At 41.7% G+C, this 17,474-nt stretch overlaps 1 protein-coding gene across 1 annotated transcript in view; it reads right to left on the bottom strand.

Moving 5' to 3' along the window:
- disc1 (DISC1 scaffold protein) overlaps positions 1–17,474 on the bottom strand; it is a 55,844-nt gene that overhangs the window by 15,838 nt on the left and 22,532 nt on the right. The window contains exon 10 of the mRNA XM_042501734.1: positions 8,342–8,402. Within this exon, the coding sequence (XP_042357668.1) occupies positions 8,342–8,402 (61 nt within the window). The remainder of the gene's footprint in view (positions 1–8,341; positions 8,403–17,474) is intronic.

Here is a 17,474-nt window from a genome sequence, read left to right as displayed (position 1 = left end):
AAATACAGAAATGTTAATTTAAAAGAATTCTGTGAACATTGAATTTCCATTTATAAGACTATAAGATGCACCATAGTGTGTTTTAAAAGGACATCATGATGACTAATATCAGTTCAACAGCACATACAAGTGAAAAACCCTTAAACACTAAGGCACTGTATGGATGTCATGAGTGAGCTCCTGCATAATGACTGAGCACCGCAGTCGTAAAAGCACAGTAAAGGACATCTTTAATAACATCTCTCTAATAAAGCATTGACAAAAGAGTGACAGGGCGAAATGAATCATTCAAAGATTGCAATTCCATTGACAAAATGTAATGAGAGTGGATGTCCTGGTAGGCTGCCCTTTACTTCAAAGAGCTGCAGCAGAGACAGAAGACAGAGCCTGGATGTTTTCATCTCCTCTGGGGTCACTGAGCAGGAGTTCAGGGGGAGGACAAGAAGATTGCTTTTTGTTTATCCTCGCAGTGAGTTACAATCAGTCATTCTCTTTCACTCTCCCTCGCCCTGACCCTTGTGACACCCGAAACGCACGCTCCCAGTGTAAAAACAGAAGAGAACAATTAAAGCAGCTACATCTGACTGAGTGTATTATTCAGAAGTTGAGCAACACGGTCACTGACCAGTGGAATTTTCTGTGATTCTTATTTAGGTTAAGCTGGCTACTGTGTGAAAGCAAACAGAGTAACACCAGTCATTTTATGCTGTCAGAAGTCCCCTTCCAACCCACACACTGAACAGCATACTTGTCTGCTACAGAGCCGTGTACACAGCTGTGGTCTACTGGCAATGGGAACAGAGTCAAGCAGCAGTTTTTAGGAGATTTCCCTTTGTTAAAAATCGCACATACACACACTAATCTTGGTCGAAAAAGAGTATGACAGTTCACTATGGCAAAAGTACCTCTAAAGGCACAAGAGTGCTGATGTTGAATCATAAGCAGGTCTTTTTGGCTTTCCAGAAAATGTTTTTCCATTTCCTTTCAATGAAATACTCTACTGGCTCACATTTGAGACCTCTGACCTTTAAATATTCATATTTATTGCCACTCTTCTTTCAGTGACCTTTAGATAACAAATCACCCCAAACAGGTGACATTTTAGGACCAAATCCACTGATCCTGTTTGAAATTTTAACTTTAGTGTGGTTTAGGAGACACAAAAGAGCCTAAAGTTTCACACTAAAGAGCATAAATATTCCTCTGTCTTTACTAGCAGCATGGTTGTTTCCAGGAATCCATCTTGTGTGGAAAACAAACTACAGCTGACAGGTCGCTGGCACAAATGTGGGTTTTATAACCTACAGTAAGAGATGCATCAAACATCTTCGAGGAAGAAATGTCCTCAATTTCTTTGTACAGTATGTGCCAAATTCCAACCCAGGAGGAGATTCTCTGTCACAAACACTTAGTCTCACTTTGACTAATTCAGGTTGATTAAATAAAAAACAATTTTATACTCTAAGCAAAAATAAACGTACATTTTAGTCTCTATAACACAGTCAGTTTTTTCACCTAGAGATTGCCTCCCCGCAGTGCAGTTAGAGTTGAGAAATTGCACATTCTCCATCATATGTAAACAAACTCAAAAAGGCATAATGCACCCAGACAATATTGTTTAATCTCTCCCTCTGTTCCTTCCACTCTCTCGCTCAGTTATGAGGCCCCCTGAAAATTGAATGCCACTTGTTTTCCAGCCCATCTCCTGCCTGAAAAGGCTGCCAACCTCTGTACCCTGCCAACGCACGCCTCTCAGCCGTTCTCTAACCTTCATTTGGCACACAGACAATAGAAAAATTGCTCGGCCCAGCCCCCCTGCCCTCAGCAATTCGCTACTCAATGCCGCCGCTTCTGAATTCTACTCTAGTGGGGACGCACCCAGTGAGCCATGGCATTGTTATTTGTCTCTTGTGAAGTGGAGAGGGACACACACACAGATATGGGTGGGCACACATGTGTTAACTTACACACATGCCCATAAATCATTCTTTGTGGGGGTTCAGTGTTGTACAATCATAAATTCCTCCAAAAAAAGCTGAACCTCATCTATCACAAAAGCTCCTCTTCAACAACAACCACAATTCATTACAAATAACTGCCATTACGGCTCTGTGTGCTGAAAATGCAGACATGTCAGCTCCTGAGCATCGCTGTGATGGTGGCCTCCTGGTGCCCGTCGGCATGACCTCCTCACCCGGGGGTTAATTGGTGGCAGCCGCTTGGCCTGCGATGTGACAGTGGCAGGGTGTGGGTGTGCTGCTCCGCTGATGTCCCAGTAATAAGAAGGAGAGACAGGCAGGCACGCTCCCTCTACAGTCTCTCGGCCCCCCTGTGGGACTGCTGACTGACAGGACTGCTCTTTCTCCTCAAGGCATTACACAGATGGAGGAAGGATTATAAATATAACTGTTGAACCAGGCAGTGGCTGCCTGGTCCTGCTGGTACCAGGAGGTTCAGTTAGACCTCTCCAGAGTGAAAAGGCGTAATATTCTGAACGCTACCCACCCAGATCATGTGTTCGGCTGCATCTTCAGGTCTCACACATAGTACCAATAACAGAGTGTGAAAAATGGCACCTGTCTTCACCCACAGCTGGGGCCAGACACATGAAACTCTGTGTGGATCCATGTCTAAAACTATGTGTAAGCACAAAGGAAGACATATGCATACGTTGCCTGGGTCCAGATCTTTGAATCAGCCCACTCCACTGAGTTTGAGATGACTTATTCTGGTCATGCATCGTGACATGAATCAGCGAGTGAGATAATATAGATAGACGCTGCTATCAAGGCTGTTCTTATTCAACATTTCTTCTGAAAATTGCCCAACATCGTAGTTTGTCTTAAAATCCTAATAAAACATATATGTTGGCATAACTATGCAACTGAGTCTCTTCCATTTCAGTGCACTGGTGCACTGCTTAAAACATAATGTTGAGGGCCAGAAAAGCTGTTTAAATGGAGTGTAATTTGTCAGGTTGTGGTAGCAACCATGTAACTGTCAGCTGACAAAACGAACAACAATCTTTGCTTACGGGGCAAAAGCCACAGCAGCTTTTTCCCAGTCGACAAATAATTGCCTGCCTGGACAGTAATGTTTACAATATGAATTTATGTTAGCCTCCATGACATCACCAGTTCTCTGTTTTATCAGTCTCCCTTGTTTGTGTTTGTGTCAGCCATGTGTTTGTTGTGACGTAAACGCGGCATACAGGCTCAAATAACTGCCACATGGTGTGCAGGCTCTGACTATTCTGCACACCACAGGTGTACGCCACTGTAGTCATGGGGTAGACTCACAGTTTTTCTCTTGCAAGTGGCAACCTCAGGGGCTAAAAAACGAAGCCAACACAGAAGTGCCATAACCTGCAGTATTTTAAAATGTCCATTTGAGGCTGGCTCCAAAACAGATTCAACCCCAACCCCTCTCCTCCCCCAAAGAAATCAAAGAGGATAGCGTGTCACCTCAGACTGAAGATGGAAACAGAGTATAACGAGTTAACAATTTTGTCTGATATCAGGCAAATACATACGCATTATTTTCGTGAGATTTCTAAAAGCCGTGGGTACATCTGATTCTGTTAATCCCACTTGTGGTGATGGACATACATGCACAAGCCTCATTTCCATAATGCAGTTTGCCATAAATGGAAGTAAAACGCCCTTAAACATTTATTTCCATATGGATACTTGTGCCCCTCCACCACTCATTAGACCTGTCAATGAAAAATTCAGTGAAGAATCTTGTCCTTATCATAATACCTGCAGCTATCTCAGCTAAAACCATGTGTACACCTGTTCTAAGATCTGTGTAAGGTGCACTCATTCTCACATTTCTCCTTTATGAATACCAGTTTATATGAGGAAAAAGGCGTACGCATGGTTTTTGGTGCATACTCATCCTTAATGCATCTGGCCGCTGGAGTTTTCAAATCAGGTTCCAGGTGTATTTTTATTTAACTATGCACCAACTCCCCACAAAATGAAATAAAATTAATGAGACTTTCACCTGTAGTCTCATGTCAGTGCTTCTGATATCAAATACATAGGAATTCACACATTAGAGAACAAAGAGGAGATGATAGTTTTCATCTCCAATAACAGCAGCTGAGGAGAGGTGCTAATAATATGGTGAAATACAGGAGGGTGACTACTGGATGAGGTGTGATGGTGAACTGAGCAGTTTGTAAAGTGGGTGGCTTCATGCTAACATGCTTGTTACAAACATTTCTCTTATGTACATTCATGAGGCACTGGGGTTGCAAATTAGTCTAGGGTAGAAACCCTGTATGCAACACATCAGTGATTTGTTCGTTCTAATAAACCAATAAATAAATAAATACAAAGATTAAGTGATAAGAATTCTTTTTTCAGGGCACCCGGTGGCTCAGTGGATAGAGCGGGTGCCCATGTATGAAGGGTTAAATCCTCACTGCAGCGGCCGTGGGTTTTCTGTTCCAGCCTCGGCCCTTTGCTGCAGGTCATCCCCTCTCTCTCCCCCTGTCACACTTCACCTGTCCGATGCAATAAAGGCATAAAAAGCCCTAAAAATAGTCTAAAAATAATTTTTAAAAAAGAGTTATTTTTTCTACGACCAGCTCAGAGGCTTTCAGCAAGTCCCAGATTTGAACTAAGATGTCTTTTCCGAGTATTTTAATGACTTCTACACCAGTTGCATTGTATCCATTAAATATGATTAATGACAAATCTCTACTGAAAAATGCATAAATGAAGGAAATATCCGAGTGGCATTTCCTAATGAAACATCTACATAATGTATTAAACAACTGCGAGCTGCTGCTAATCTGAATAAAATGTTTTTTTTTTCTGTTCTGGTGACATACTTACAGCATCTGCACTGCTCTAACATCCTGTTCTAGTCTTTAGCAAGGAAGAGATAATTGTTTTTTTCAACACCATCCGTCTCCACGGAGACCAGACATCTCACCAGTACTAATCTGCCTCTCTCCTCCCCTCCCCCTCTCCTCCTCTCCTCACCTCCCATCGCTACTGCACTCCATCAACAGTAATGTACATTAGAGCTGACGGATAAAATTTACAGTGGATGATGGGTGCATGTGTGTGTGTGTGTGTGCATATGTGGGGACAATTGCCCATTCAATCAAGCCGAATATGTGTCACTGTGCCAATTTGGAGCTGGAGGAAGCTGCTGGTCCTGCTTGAAGGCAGAGCTGTACTTGTGATTTGATCTGGAGCGCCTCTGGTTATGGACGCTGATCCAAAGCTGGAGAGCCAATCAGTTAATACAAAATGTGATGAGCGGGGAATTAGTTTACAGCACCAAATACGACAAGGTTTCCTTTAATGTGATTTTTCTTTCAATGGTGATGTGGTGAGATACATGTGATGTGTCTATTGGTTAAACTGAAAGATAGGATCACAGAGTAGGAGCTCTATTAAAAGGGGAGATATGAAACACTCAGGAACCAGACTTCTTTGGAGGCCAGCCATTCAATCTCGTATTTCTGTTTTATTGATATTGGTGGTCTGGGTCTGAAAGGAAAATGAAAGAGGCCGTCTGGATTTCAGATATCATGAGTTTATGTTAGGGGAGAATAAATGGGGATTTGAATATAAAATCTTTTTCTATTCAAGTTCTTTATTTATCATTTTGCACAACAATAACAGGTTGTTGGCAATGAAAATCTAAACTCTAACTCTAAAAGAAAATCTAAAAGAAAAGGAGGAAGCAACAAGAAACTGAGGATCTAAACATAAAATAGTGGAAGTTAAAGTAAGGGGAAAATATAATAAAGAAAAAGTAAAATAAAATTATATAAATATGACTAATTGCAATAAATAAACTGAATTTAAACAGGAAATGTACTGTATATGCATAATGATGATTAAGTATAAAACAGTTAAGTTACATGAAAGGTGAAGTTAAATTTAATATAGTTGTTAGTTATTATATATAGTTTTTTTTCGGGACACTATGGATTTTCATATGAAGTTCAGTTTACTTGTCACAAGGTCCACCTGGCCTGTGAAAGCAGTTAAATAATGTCTTTTGTGGCTCTGGGTGAGCTTTCCAAAATCTGAATAAAGATAAGATTAATATAAGATAAAGACAAGAAAAGAAAAAAAAAGATTATGTAATTTGGGTTATCTCAGTGTAGAATTGCAGGGTTTTTCTCATGAGAAAGTGTGTGTTACAGACTAGAGGTTTGAAATGTAAGGGTCCTGACACACTACGGTAACAGTCGGCTGCTGGTCAGTGTCAGGCTGTCGGTGAGTGTCTGTCACCAGTTGCCGCAGTTTGTCCCACAAAGTTGGCGCTATTAGGCCCTTGTTTTCTTTTCTTTCGGCTGATCCAGCATGTTGAAATGGTGTCTGAGACAGAGGAGCCTTTTGGTGAATAACATCACTCTGGACAATTCAGCTCAATGCATAAGAAGAGAAACAGAAGTGAGAAAAGCTAACAACTTAAGTCAAGAGGATGTGAAATCAAAACAAACATTGTTATATTAGATAATTTTGGGGGTTTTTAAGCCACTGAGCTCTTTAGCAGAAACGATTTATTTATATTTATTGTTTGTGTTATTGTTCACTGGTACGTGGTAAATATCATCTGTTATTCTCACATCAGGTTGTGCTGTGACTAACTGGATAACTGGCATCTTCCATCCGTTCTGTTGGTCTTCCACTTTCCCTTTTTGAATGACAAATACAGACTACCACTGGCTGCTGGTACCGCCTTTCTTCTCACACAAATGCAAATTTTACGTGCTAGTTGGCCATTGGCTCTAGTCTTAATGGTGTGTTTATTTGCAACTTTTCGGCCAAGACATGAGCAACATGAGAGGACACAGCAGTCAGCCTTCATCACTGCTAGTTTTTTGATGTCAGTTTGTTGTGCCAGCCTTAAAAGACATTTGCCAGGCAGGGAGGGTCCAACAAATGATGCTTTTGAGTTGCATTATGGAAATCTTGGGATCCAGCATATCTGGAGGGTAGATACACAGAAGTCTTTTATCACTCTTTTTTTAAGTTTGACTGATGTCAGTCCCCTAACCTTGTGGAGTCTCTAGACTTTTTGTTTTCGGGAGGGTTTCTGTGACTGATTATTTTTGCTGTTGTTGTTGTGCACATTTATTTTAAAGTTTCTGTGTTTCTGTGGCTTGCAATACATCTAGTTCTACTTTCTTGTCGTATGCATAGTTTACTCACTGAGTAAAATACCCTGTCTAATACCTCCTGCAGTAAGTCAGCTAGTGATGTTTTTTCCTCACATTTTTCACATTAGGTACACAGCCCACTGTCTAACAACACTCAAAATCAACATAACAAATCACAAAATGGCCATCTGCCCTTTTGACAGAAGAGGTCCCGCGCCTTGCTCCCCTGCTGGGCGCTGAGATCGCGGCGTGTTGCTCCTTGACCACCCAGAGCCGCAGCCTGTGTGTAGCCCTCAACAACAAACAGCCCTGCAGTGTGTGACTGACCCCTGGCTCCCATCCAAAGAGGTGATCCTGCCTCTCCAAGGATACAACACAGAAAGCTACCCCGTCTCACACACACAAAAACATGGGTCAGGAGACACATGATGTGTCAAAGTAAGCCTGACCTCACCTTCCTCCTCTGAACACTCAAAAGAGACTGAGCAGAAAGCACTGATCATGAGGTGCACACATAAATAGAATCAGCTCTATTCATCCATCTGTAAAGCAGAAATGGATCCAAAATGCTGCAGAATAAGTGCCGACTGCATTGCAGCTGCTTGGTGCTGTGTGTATCTGTGGAGATGAGCCAAGCAGCTCTAATCTCCATGAGGAAGCATAAATACAAGTGTGGTGTCAAGAGCTGACTGGGTCCCACACCCTCTGCTCGAAAATTCAGCCACTGAGCACATCAAAATGCTGTTGTGTAACTGTCAGGCGGGCTGGGCGACCACCCGCAACACAACAGGCCTGTCCTCAGTGATTTAGGAGCTCTGAGATGCAGAATGAAACAAATAGAAAAAGACATGGTTTTGTCTTAAACAGTTTTTTAAAGATGAGGTGAAAACTGAGCTGATGTGGAGGTTTACAAAAAAAAAGGTATAGAAAATATGTGAGAAGGTGGCAGGAGGACGACTAATTGTGCAGGTGAGAGACGCAGTGAAAAGTGAGAAAGGGGCTCTGGGAGACAGCAGCATAAAAAAAAAGGTGTGAGTCCATGATGGGTGGTGAGGTGGGTGGTGATGGTGAGGGGGTGTATTGGAGAGACACTGCTCTGGTTAGAGGACAACAGACTTTTGAGGAAATTCCTCTGAGGCTGTTGCTCTGTTAGAGGATATTGAGTCTTTGTGTAAAAAGAGAGGTGACACAAAACACTCTTACCTGTGCAATCTGTCCTCCAATAGCTTGATATACTTGGTAGTGTTCTCTTTTAGCCGGCTTTCTGTAAGAAGAGAGAACAACAGCCTGTTACTTTACTTCATTTATTATTTTTATTAGCCATGATTGGGTATCCTAGCAACAAACCACAGCTCTAATACCAATAAAATTGCACTTGTCATTAGCTATATTGTGCTTGTGCTGAGAAACTGTATTCGTACATTTCAGTATAAAAGGGCCAGCAGGCTCTCTCTTAAGACAAACACACATCGAGGAAAGATCATTCCCGCTGCTCTAAGAAAGGATAAAATTGGAGACGGCCTGAGGATAAAAGGGGATTCCAACATAGCATAGGTCCTTATACAGTGCCAGATTTTCTGTGGGGCATTAAGTTGGATGGATAGCTTATGTTGCTTCCTGAGCCCTTCTGCCAGCAGTGAGCTGCGCCTGAGGAGGCAGACGCAGGCTGGCTGAGTGTTAGTCAGGATGGAGAGGAGGGCAATCTGAGAGCTGTTAATGAGCTCATGTATGAAACATGAGAATATGCCCCCCGCAGTGGCAGATCTTTGAACACAATAGGATGCACTTATATCAAATTGCGCTGCATATATATGTGCACACACAAGCTATAATGTTCTGTACAATACCTCCTCCCCACTGAAACACACACACACACACACACACACACACACACACACACACACAAACAAAGCTGGCTGTTTGAATCTGCCCATCACAGCATCTGAATAGCTCAACAGCCAGTCAGTATCGATGCTTTCCCACAGGCTGGTGCAGTGGTTCTTAAGGGTGTGATAAAATATTGATATTGCGATATATTGTGAGACTTTTACGAGCATTAATGATAAACTGGCGCCAACTATTGATATTTTCATTAAAACATACAGGTGGTCTAAACATCAGCCACATTAAGCCTGTTACCAGTTTGACTTACCAGAGTTGCTACTTCATGTTTCAGCTTAGTGGAGCTTATCAAATGAATGAGGGTAAAAGTGAACGGAAGAAGAAGACAGGAAAGCGGGGGAAAAAAACAACTCAGAGTAGAAAATGGCGGACGGCGGCAAAAAAAAAAATCTTCAGCTACATCCCAGGTATCCGCTCAGGCCACACTGCCTGTGTGAGCAGTGACTTTGCGTCGCAGTACCTGTTGTTTTTTTATTTCTGTTTGCTGATGGGGTCTCTCACATTAAATCACCGTGTAACGCACACGGCTTACAGCAAAAATAGGCAGTGAACATGGAGTTTTAATGTTCATACTGGCTTTATTACAGTACAACACCCATCACAGACATGAGGAATTACATACATCTGTTTTACTCAACCTTTCCTGTCTTCCTTTCAAAATAAAAGTCCTCTGAAAACATCTTTGTCAACAGAATCTCATCAGTTTATAAAACAAGGCATTTTCTTGTGAAGCATTTGCAATACCGTTTTGTTGACAATACAGTGGCTTGCGGGGCTCCATAAATGAGCAGAGTATGTGCAGTTTGGCTTTTTGCAAGTTCATGTCTGTTTTATATTGGAATGATGCGACACATCGTAGACAAGTAGCAGTCAGTGTGTGTAAGAGGCACTGTGCTAAGACTATGCACTTTAATGTTTCATCAAATTCTGTGAAGCTGACACCTCAGTGCAGTCCATAAAACCATAATTTTATTACGGCTTTTTGCCATTTGAGGAGTATTTTTTCTTCTTTAGTCAGAGATATTGCGATGTGTCATAGATGAATGGTCTTGCCATATATCGATTATCACAATATTGCAATATCGTGATAGTATCATTAGCATGAGCCACATCGTCATAGTATGTTATAGTATCAGCCAAAAAATAAACTGCCACACAACACCAACATGTTTTTTTTTTTTACACATTAAGCATAACAGTTAATTAGTGAGCTCTAGAGGTGCTCACTAACTAAGGTATTCGTTCCCCCATTTCCAGTTGCTTACCAGGTGCTGCTGGTAGCTTCAGTTTACTGTAGAGCCATGAGAGTGTTAAACAGCGCTTCACTTAAAAGGAAACAATTATGCTCCTTTTCAGGTTCATTCTTGTATTTTGGGAACATGTTTTACATGCTTAAATGTTCAAAAAACATTTTATTTTTGTCATACTGTCCGTGCTGGAAAACCTGTATTCACCCTGTCTGAAATGCTTCACTTTAGCACCCGTCTCTGTAAGCCCCCCTCCAAAAAAGCCCAGTCTGCTCTGATTTGTTAGTGTTGATCTTCCTCGGCGCATCTGCACTGTCATTGTAGCTGGCACAATAACTGTAATGGAGTATGGTGGCACTTTCTTCCCTGAAAAACCCCCAGTAAAAGCTTCTAAACCAAAGTCGTCACAACTGGACATGTTCAAGCAGGAATATGATCAGAAATCCAGGATTTGTAGCTATTTTTCAAGGAGAAATTAGCAACATGGGCAACCAGGATTACATGTTTCCCTGTTAGCATGTAGCTGCATGTAGCATTGTTCATAATGTAAAATCTTGCAGTGTTTTCCCTGGAGTTGATGATCATATGAAATAATCATGGCAGCTTGTCTCAAAATTAGAAAAAAACATTTGAAACAGAACATGAGAACCTTTTTAAACCAGAGGTTTTTGATCACAGGGATTTTACATGCATTTACCTCATTATCTGAAACCTTGGCCACGTTTAATTTGAACATCCAACATTGTAACATTATGTATACTTGACAAAATAAACATAAGTCCTTTCAGCAAGAAAGTCAGTAACATATTTTCCAATATGTTGGATAGAGACTTTAGAGTACATATCGCCTTAAAAACCTAAGACAAAGTCACATGTAGGCTTCATTTTGAGGAAACAGAAGCCAAAAATGGTTGGAAGCTTCTCTAATGTAATGCCACTTAGCTTGCTCACACAGAGAGAAAGTCACCTAATTGGGTGTTCTGAATCACACTGAGGTTTGAAATATAATTTGTATCATTGTCTTGATGGTGGTTATTAGACAGCATCAGCTCTGGGATGAGACAGGCTGGGGGCTGGCACAGCGGGGAGAAGAAGAAAAAAGTCTAAGTGGCTGTGTGACACACACACACACACACACACACACACACACACACACACACATTCCTGTTCATACTTGGGTATAAAATGGTGGTAGGCATGTTATTTATAGGGGGTTGCATGTGTGTGTCATAGAGAGAGAGATCTTGCCTGAGAGTCATTTTCATTCAAAGTGGCCAAATCTGCTCAATCAGAGGGAAGAGGGCGGCCGCTAGAGTAGCTATCACATATCTGGCGAGCAGATCTGGTGTGCGTGGACCAGACAGCTCACTTACCACCCTTCTAATTGCTATGTGAGATCCTATCCTGCCTGACAGAGACTCCTATGTCAACTTTCATTCATGGCAGCTCCGTTAGGCAGCGTGCAAGGAGATAGCCATTGAATTATACATGGGGGGGCATTAAGCCTGACTTCAGATGGCACAGAGCATGTAAAGATGCGCGATGACTAAGTAGGGTCGAACAAGACCCAGATTTAGAAATAATACACTGCGAGAGATAGAAACAGTCAATACGAAAAGGCAGATGAGGTACAGATGTGAGTGTATTGACTGTTAACTTAATATTTCTTTCTATGCTGATTCGGAAAGGCAGTGTGCCATCCTGTCGCCATGCCAACCAGTGGCAAAACTAGCGAGCCTCTTCAGGCGTGACAGATGAAAATAATCTTTTCTTTATAGAATGGGACAGGACATCAAGCAGCAGAGCCTCCTCCTGTGCAGAGTGGAACCAGAGCACTGGGTGATATTACCACTTCCTGTAAGTCTACGGGAGGCTGCCGTCATTGGCAGGCCATGCGAATAAAATCGGCACTAAAAAGCCTATAAAGAAGAGAGCCAGTCTGTTAGTCCCTGATACATGCAGCAGTATATTTGGTGTTGAGGGAACCTCACAAAGGCGTTCGCAGAGCCTGCACTGGAAAATTCATGAGCTCAGCCTCTCCTCACACCAGTGATCTCAGCAGGCGCTAAACATCACTGATTGCTGCCAAGGACCCTGGCCAAAATCGAAGAGGCCATTCATTCATAACACAAACACAACAGAGACAGTATTGGAAGATGATGAGAATGTGTCACTGGATTTTGCAAAAAAAAAAAAAACAAAAAAAAAAACGCCCTTTGCTTTAAATAGGTCAAAACACTCATTTATTAGTTTAATGAAAAAATAATTACTTGAGTTAAATATCTGTAAAGTTGATAAAAAAGAATGATCTGATGATGATTACAATTAGTAGACGCACAAAGCAAATGGAGCAGACACATTGCACTGTGATGCACAATTCCTGATGATGAAGTTACGGGATTTAATGAGCCTGCAGAAGTTAACGATGGCAAGGTGTTTGGATTTGCTGCTGCATTATGAGCATTTGAACAGCTCTCTAATTGAAAGTGAATAATGCTGTCGTTTCTTCACCGTCTTGTAACAATAAAAGCACCCAACATCTGCGAGTCCTTCTCGTTGTCAAACAAATTAGAGGCGGCTCCGTGCTAACGCAGCACCACCGATATGCGTGTTATAAAAGCCCACGCATAATAAGGCAGAAGAGAAATTGTGTGTCTTTGTAATTGAGTTGAAGGCACCGACTGTGATTAATGTGTTTAAGCTCGGCTCGGGCTGTTTGAGTGCAACAGCACTGCAGGTAACACAAACACACAGTCAGCATATGCAGACACTCGCGTCATATGAATGTATCCAAACTTAACAGCAGCCAAGCAGCATAGCTAATGAAGGGAGAGGGACAGTCGGATATCTCAGACAGACACTCAATAACCCATGATGCTTCAAGGCTGTGGGATCACAAAGCATAGCAGTACACAGATTGCAGCTGGCACGGCGTAACATATTGTGGCGCTATGCACGAATGCACAACAAAAGGAATCATTTGACAAAAAATTGGCTTTCTGTACGAAATCTGTACTTGGGTGAATATATATATTTCAGCTCTGAGTGCTGAATTGCTACAACTGAAATGTTAGACATGTACGCTGTCATAACTCAAGTCAAACTCAAAAAAAAAACAGAGCTTGTTTAGAGGAGACTTGAACTTAATTTGCTATAAGCTTCAAAATAACCCTTTTTTCTGATGCCTGAATCTGGGAGGCATTAAAAGGCCCAACAAAGAGGAATGCTCCCAAATTGTGCAGCCATTAAAGCTTTAAAACACTATCTCAACAGCTCACCTGCTCACATTCCTGCTCCATTAAACTCGCTTCCTATTATTTCCACTGCTTCCTTTGGGGAACTCCATTAGCACCAGGCTGATATGTTTTCCACAAAAGCACATTTCTGAATTTGTTGCCTCCCTCCACTGAAGATTTTTGCCTAAACCAGCCATACAAGCTGCTCTGCGAGGCTGTACTCAGACACAGTGGTGCTTTAAGCTAAATGCTAATGTCAGCATGCTCACAATGACAATGCTAACGTTCCAATTGAAGCGCTATCCTTGGTTTTGAAATGCGAAACCAATGCCGAAGTGTCTTATACCCGCAGTCTTTCAAATGGCCGGCAGGTATTTGTGTATGTGTGTATGAAAATGGTCCTACTTCTCTCTTGATATATCTAAATAAATATTTTTATGATTTTATGGTCTTGATCGCTAGTTTCAAGACTAGCATCAGACATCAGTATGATGTCAGAAAGATGTTGAAATTTGGTTGTAATAATAATGTGGGTGACGATATTTGAGATGTCTAAAGTTAGAATTTCACATTGTGGGGACATTAACATTCTGACATGTTGCATACGTTTGGTCTCAGCAGAGCAAATTTGTGTGTTAAGTGTTTGCGGAACGAAATTTACGTGTACTCTGGCATTCATCAGTATGTCAATCACTCCAATCTCTTCATAGGTGTTAACAAAATCTACACCTGCCTCTGGCTGCTTGTAGTGTTTGTGTAAATAAGTAATACACATAAATATTGCTTGTCATTATTAGAAATTAGAATTCTGATTTGTATTGTGCTCTTTTATCTTCACAATAGGCGGATGCCTTTGAAGCAAGTAAACATTACAAAAGATAAGAAATATAGCACATTTAGCTATGTTGGCCATTGGTAGATTTAGTGAAAAAAAGATTAGTAATGGCTGTCACACTGTATAGCGATTTAACACTTAATATAACATGTAGGTCAGCTTTAGAGTTCACAACGGGCCAAAAGATTACAACCTGTACCAAGCCAACCCGTGTGAGTTGAAGTCTGAACCCGGCCCATCCAAGATTATAACACAGCCTAAAATACAGAGGCCAAGTTTGCAAGTAGTTTTGCACGTATTTAGTCATAGAACCAAAAGTATTAGACCGCAAAATAATGGCACAAGATGGAAAAACGACAGATAATCCATCCAGTATTCTGTTTAAATACTCCAGTCTTGACTAAAGCGGTTGACTGACATGCTGTTAGCAGAGCTAAAAACAAACCGCTCCACTATGAAACTCAACCTCCTTTTAAGTTGTATAGAAAATAAATGGTTTGATGCAGTGATGGGAGCTACTGTAGTGGTACCTCAATCAACTCCCCTTTGTCTTTGCAATAATTCTGACGGCTGTATGGACGCTATGATTCACAATGGAATGACATCCTCTACTGAATCACAGGAAAAATGAATACTGCCAAAACTTCAGAGACAAAAACCAGGAAACATTCTCCCGGGTCCACTTAACCACTACAGCCCTCTCAATCATTCAGACACTCTTTAGGAGAAGAGCTGTCATACGTTCCATCATGTTCTCAACAGAAGCACCCTGGAAGAGGCACAGTCATGAATAAATCATATATGTCCTCGCCTTTACTATTGGCACTCCATTAAGAGGAAATTGCATTTGTTTAATAACACAGAGAGACAGTATTTTCATGTGTGCTTCAGCTGCTGGACTGGGGTTCACAGTTGAGCGCTGGGTGATATGTCTAAAAATGTTCATATTCATGTTGATCGATACAAATAATTGTCTACCAAAAAAGTCAAAATGTCATCGAAGCTTTCAAGTTTAAAGGCTGATTTTGGTTCCTAAGTTAAAGTTGAAGAAATCATATGGTTATTTGTGGGTTTAACTGTTATTTATTGTCAGCCAAACAGCAGAATATTTCACAAATCTGAGGTAGATTCAAAACAGTTAGAATCAAATAATGTCAATGAATAAAATAATACATGGATGAAGAAATGTCAATTCTGGTCAGCAGCATGCATGTCGAACTGGATAATAACGGGTGATTTATCAAACATTTTTTATATCTCTACAGAGGAAAATTACATTGAGGTAATTATTGTTATTGTTTTATGACCCAGCCCTTCCTGAACGTGCTTCCAAAACCTGCCAAAGGAACATAAAGCAAAGAGGTGACACTGTGGTGTATGAAGAAAGAATAGAGGGTAGAGATGCAGCAGAGGACACAGAAAACACTTATTAAATGTGTTTCAGTGTAGCCATGTGGAGAAGACAACTAAATGTCTTTTACACAGCCAAATTACCCGAATGCTACAGAATATACCTCCTGCATACTAACAAAAGCATTAAATAAGCATTGGCAGCATACTTGGATCAGTCACGAGGAATACACACTGACACTGCCTATACATTTGAATGTCGTCACTCCTGGGGGTCATTTACTCGTGTTATCCAGCTCTTCAATTATTTATTTGTAAATTTAGTATCACTCCAGATCTCTCTTGGGGACAAAATTATACTCTCAGCGGGGAATCAAACCTCCAGCTATAATGGGTTTGGTATTCATCAGCACTCGCGTCAATGGCAATTAGGGACGTAATAGCTCCCAGGCCAAGCACCCCCACACCACACAGTGCGCTGGGCGGAGATGCTCAACAAGCTGAAGCTGTGTAGTTTAAGTGAATGCATATGCATGGATCTTGTCAAGATATCAGCTGAACTATGTGATGACAATAGGCCTTTTCAAGAACAGCCATATGGTTTCCTTGTTATAAGATGACACTAGTGTCATGAGCATGTGCTGGAGATGCCTCAGAAACCCAAAGGATGGCCATCTTGACTTTGAAGTAGGCTGTAATTTCTAATCCCCTCCAGCTAAAGAAATGGTAATGTGCTGTTTGTGGGCTATCAGTTTCCAGCTAGCATACAGTGCCAGCCCCTTATTACCAAATGGGATGACAGTTTAATGAGCCCCTTGCTTGGTGTCAGCAGCGCATTGTGAAATTGCGCTTCCTGCCATATTGTGTGCGCCCACTTGAGCATTTGAGCGAGCTGCACACCTGATCATTAATGTGTCTTCTCTTCCCATATTTGTGACGTGTTTCTCACCTGATTTCTGTTCCTTTGTGTAGCACGAGCACTTGACTGTAGCTGGTTTCCCAGCCTCTGTGTCTCCTGATGCATTATTCTGTGTATGTAGGATACTGGGGTGAACTTGAATGTGTCTTTGGTGGTTGTCAAGGGAGAGATTAATGCTACCTCTGACTGTTTAGCAAGTCAAGGTGTTCAGGACTATGTTCCAGCAACAAAAGTCAGATGGGTGACTGAGTTTCATGCACATAAGGTGAAAGAAAAAGAAGCATTTGCAAGTATAATGAACTGGTTTCTACTACAACAATTTAAAATCATGAACCTTACCTGAACAAAAAAGTCCATGCATGACCGTATACCACATGTGCAACTTTGCCTGATTGCAACAATGAAAGGGTGCCCCCTAGTGACAGCAGAGCGTGCATTCAAGACAGGACAATGGGTCCACACTAATGGTGACACTGCACCCACACACCCATACACACACACACACACACACACACACACACACACACACACACACACACACACACACACACCATAATAGTCTCGATAACAGTGTACATTAGATGGCTGATTGCACGCCTTGGGGTTGCAACAAAACCCTATCCAGAGCTTCAGTCTCTAGTCTTTCACTTCCTGCTCTGGCCTCATCACCGTTCCCCTTCCCTCTCTGCGTCCTCTCACAGTCCTCTCAGAGAGTGAAGTGACCTTTTTTTAGAAGTCTCCCTGTGACTGATGGACTTGAGAGAGTAGCACTGCAGGTGGTGTCGTCAAAGTCCATTTATCTCTCTGCCAGTGCCAGGAGGCCAAACCAATCCAACCCCCACCCCAC

This window comes from Plectropomus leopardus, chromosome 15 (assembly GCF_008729295.1).
Source record: "Plectropomus leopardus isolate mb chromosome 15, YSFRI_Pleo_2.0, whole genome shotgun sequence".
NCBI classification, from domain to species: Eukaryota; Metazoa; Chordata; class Actinopteri; order Perciformes; family Serranidae; genus Plectropomus; species Plectropomus leopardus.
Note: the sequence above shows the minus strand (reverse complement) of the source record. Positions and strands in the feature narration are given on the sequence as shown.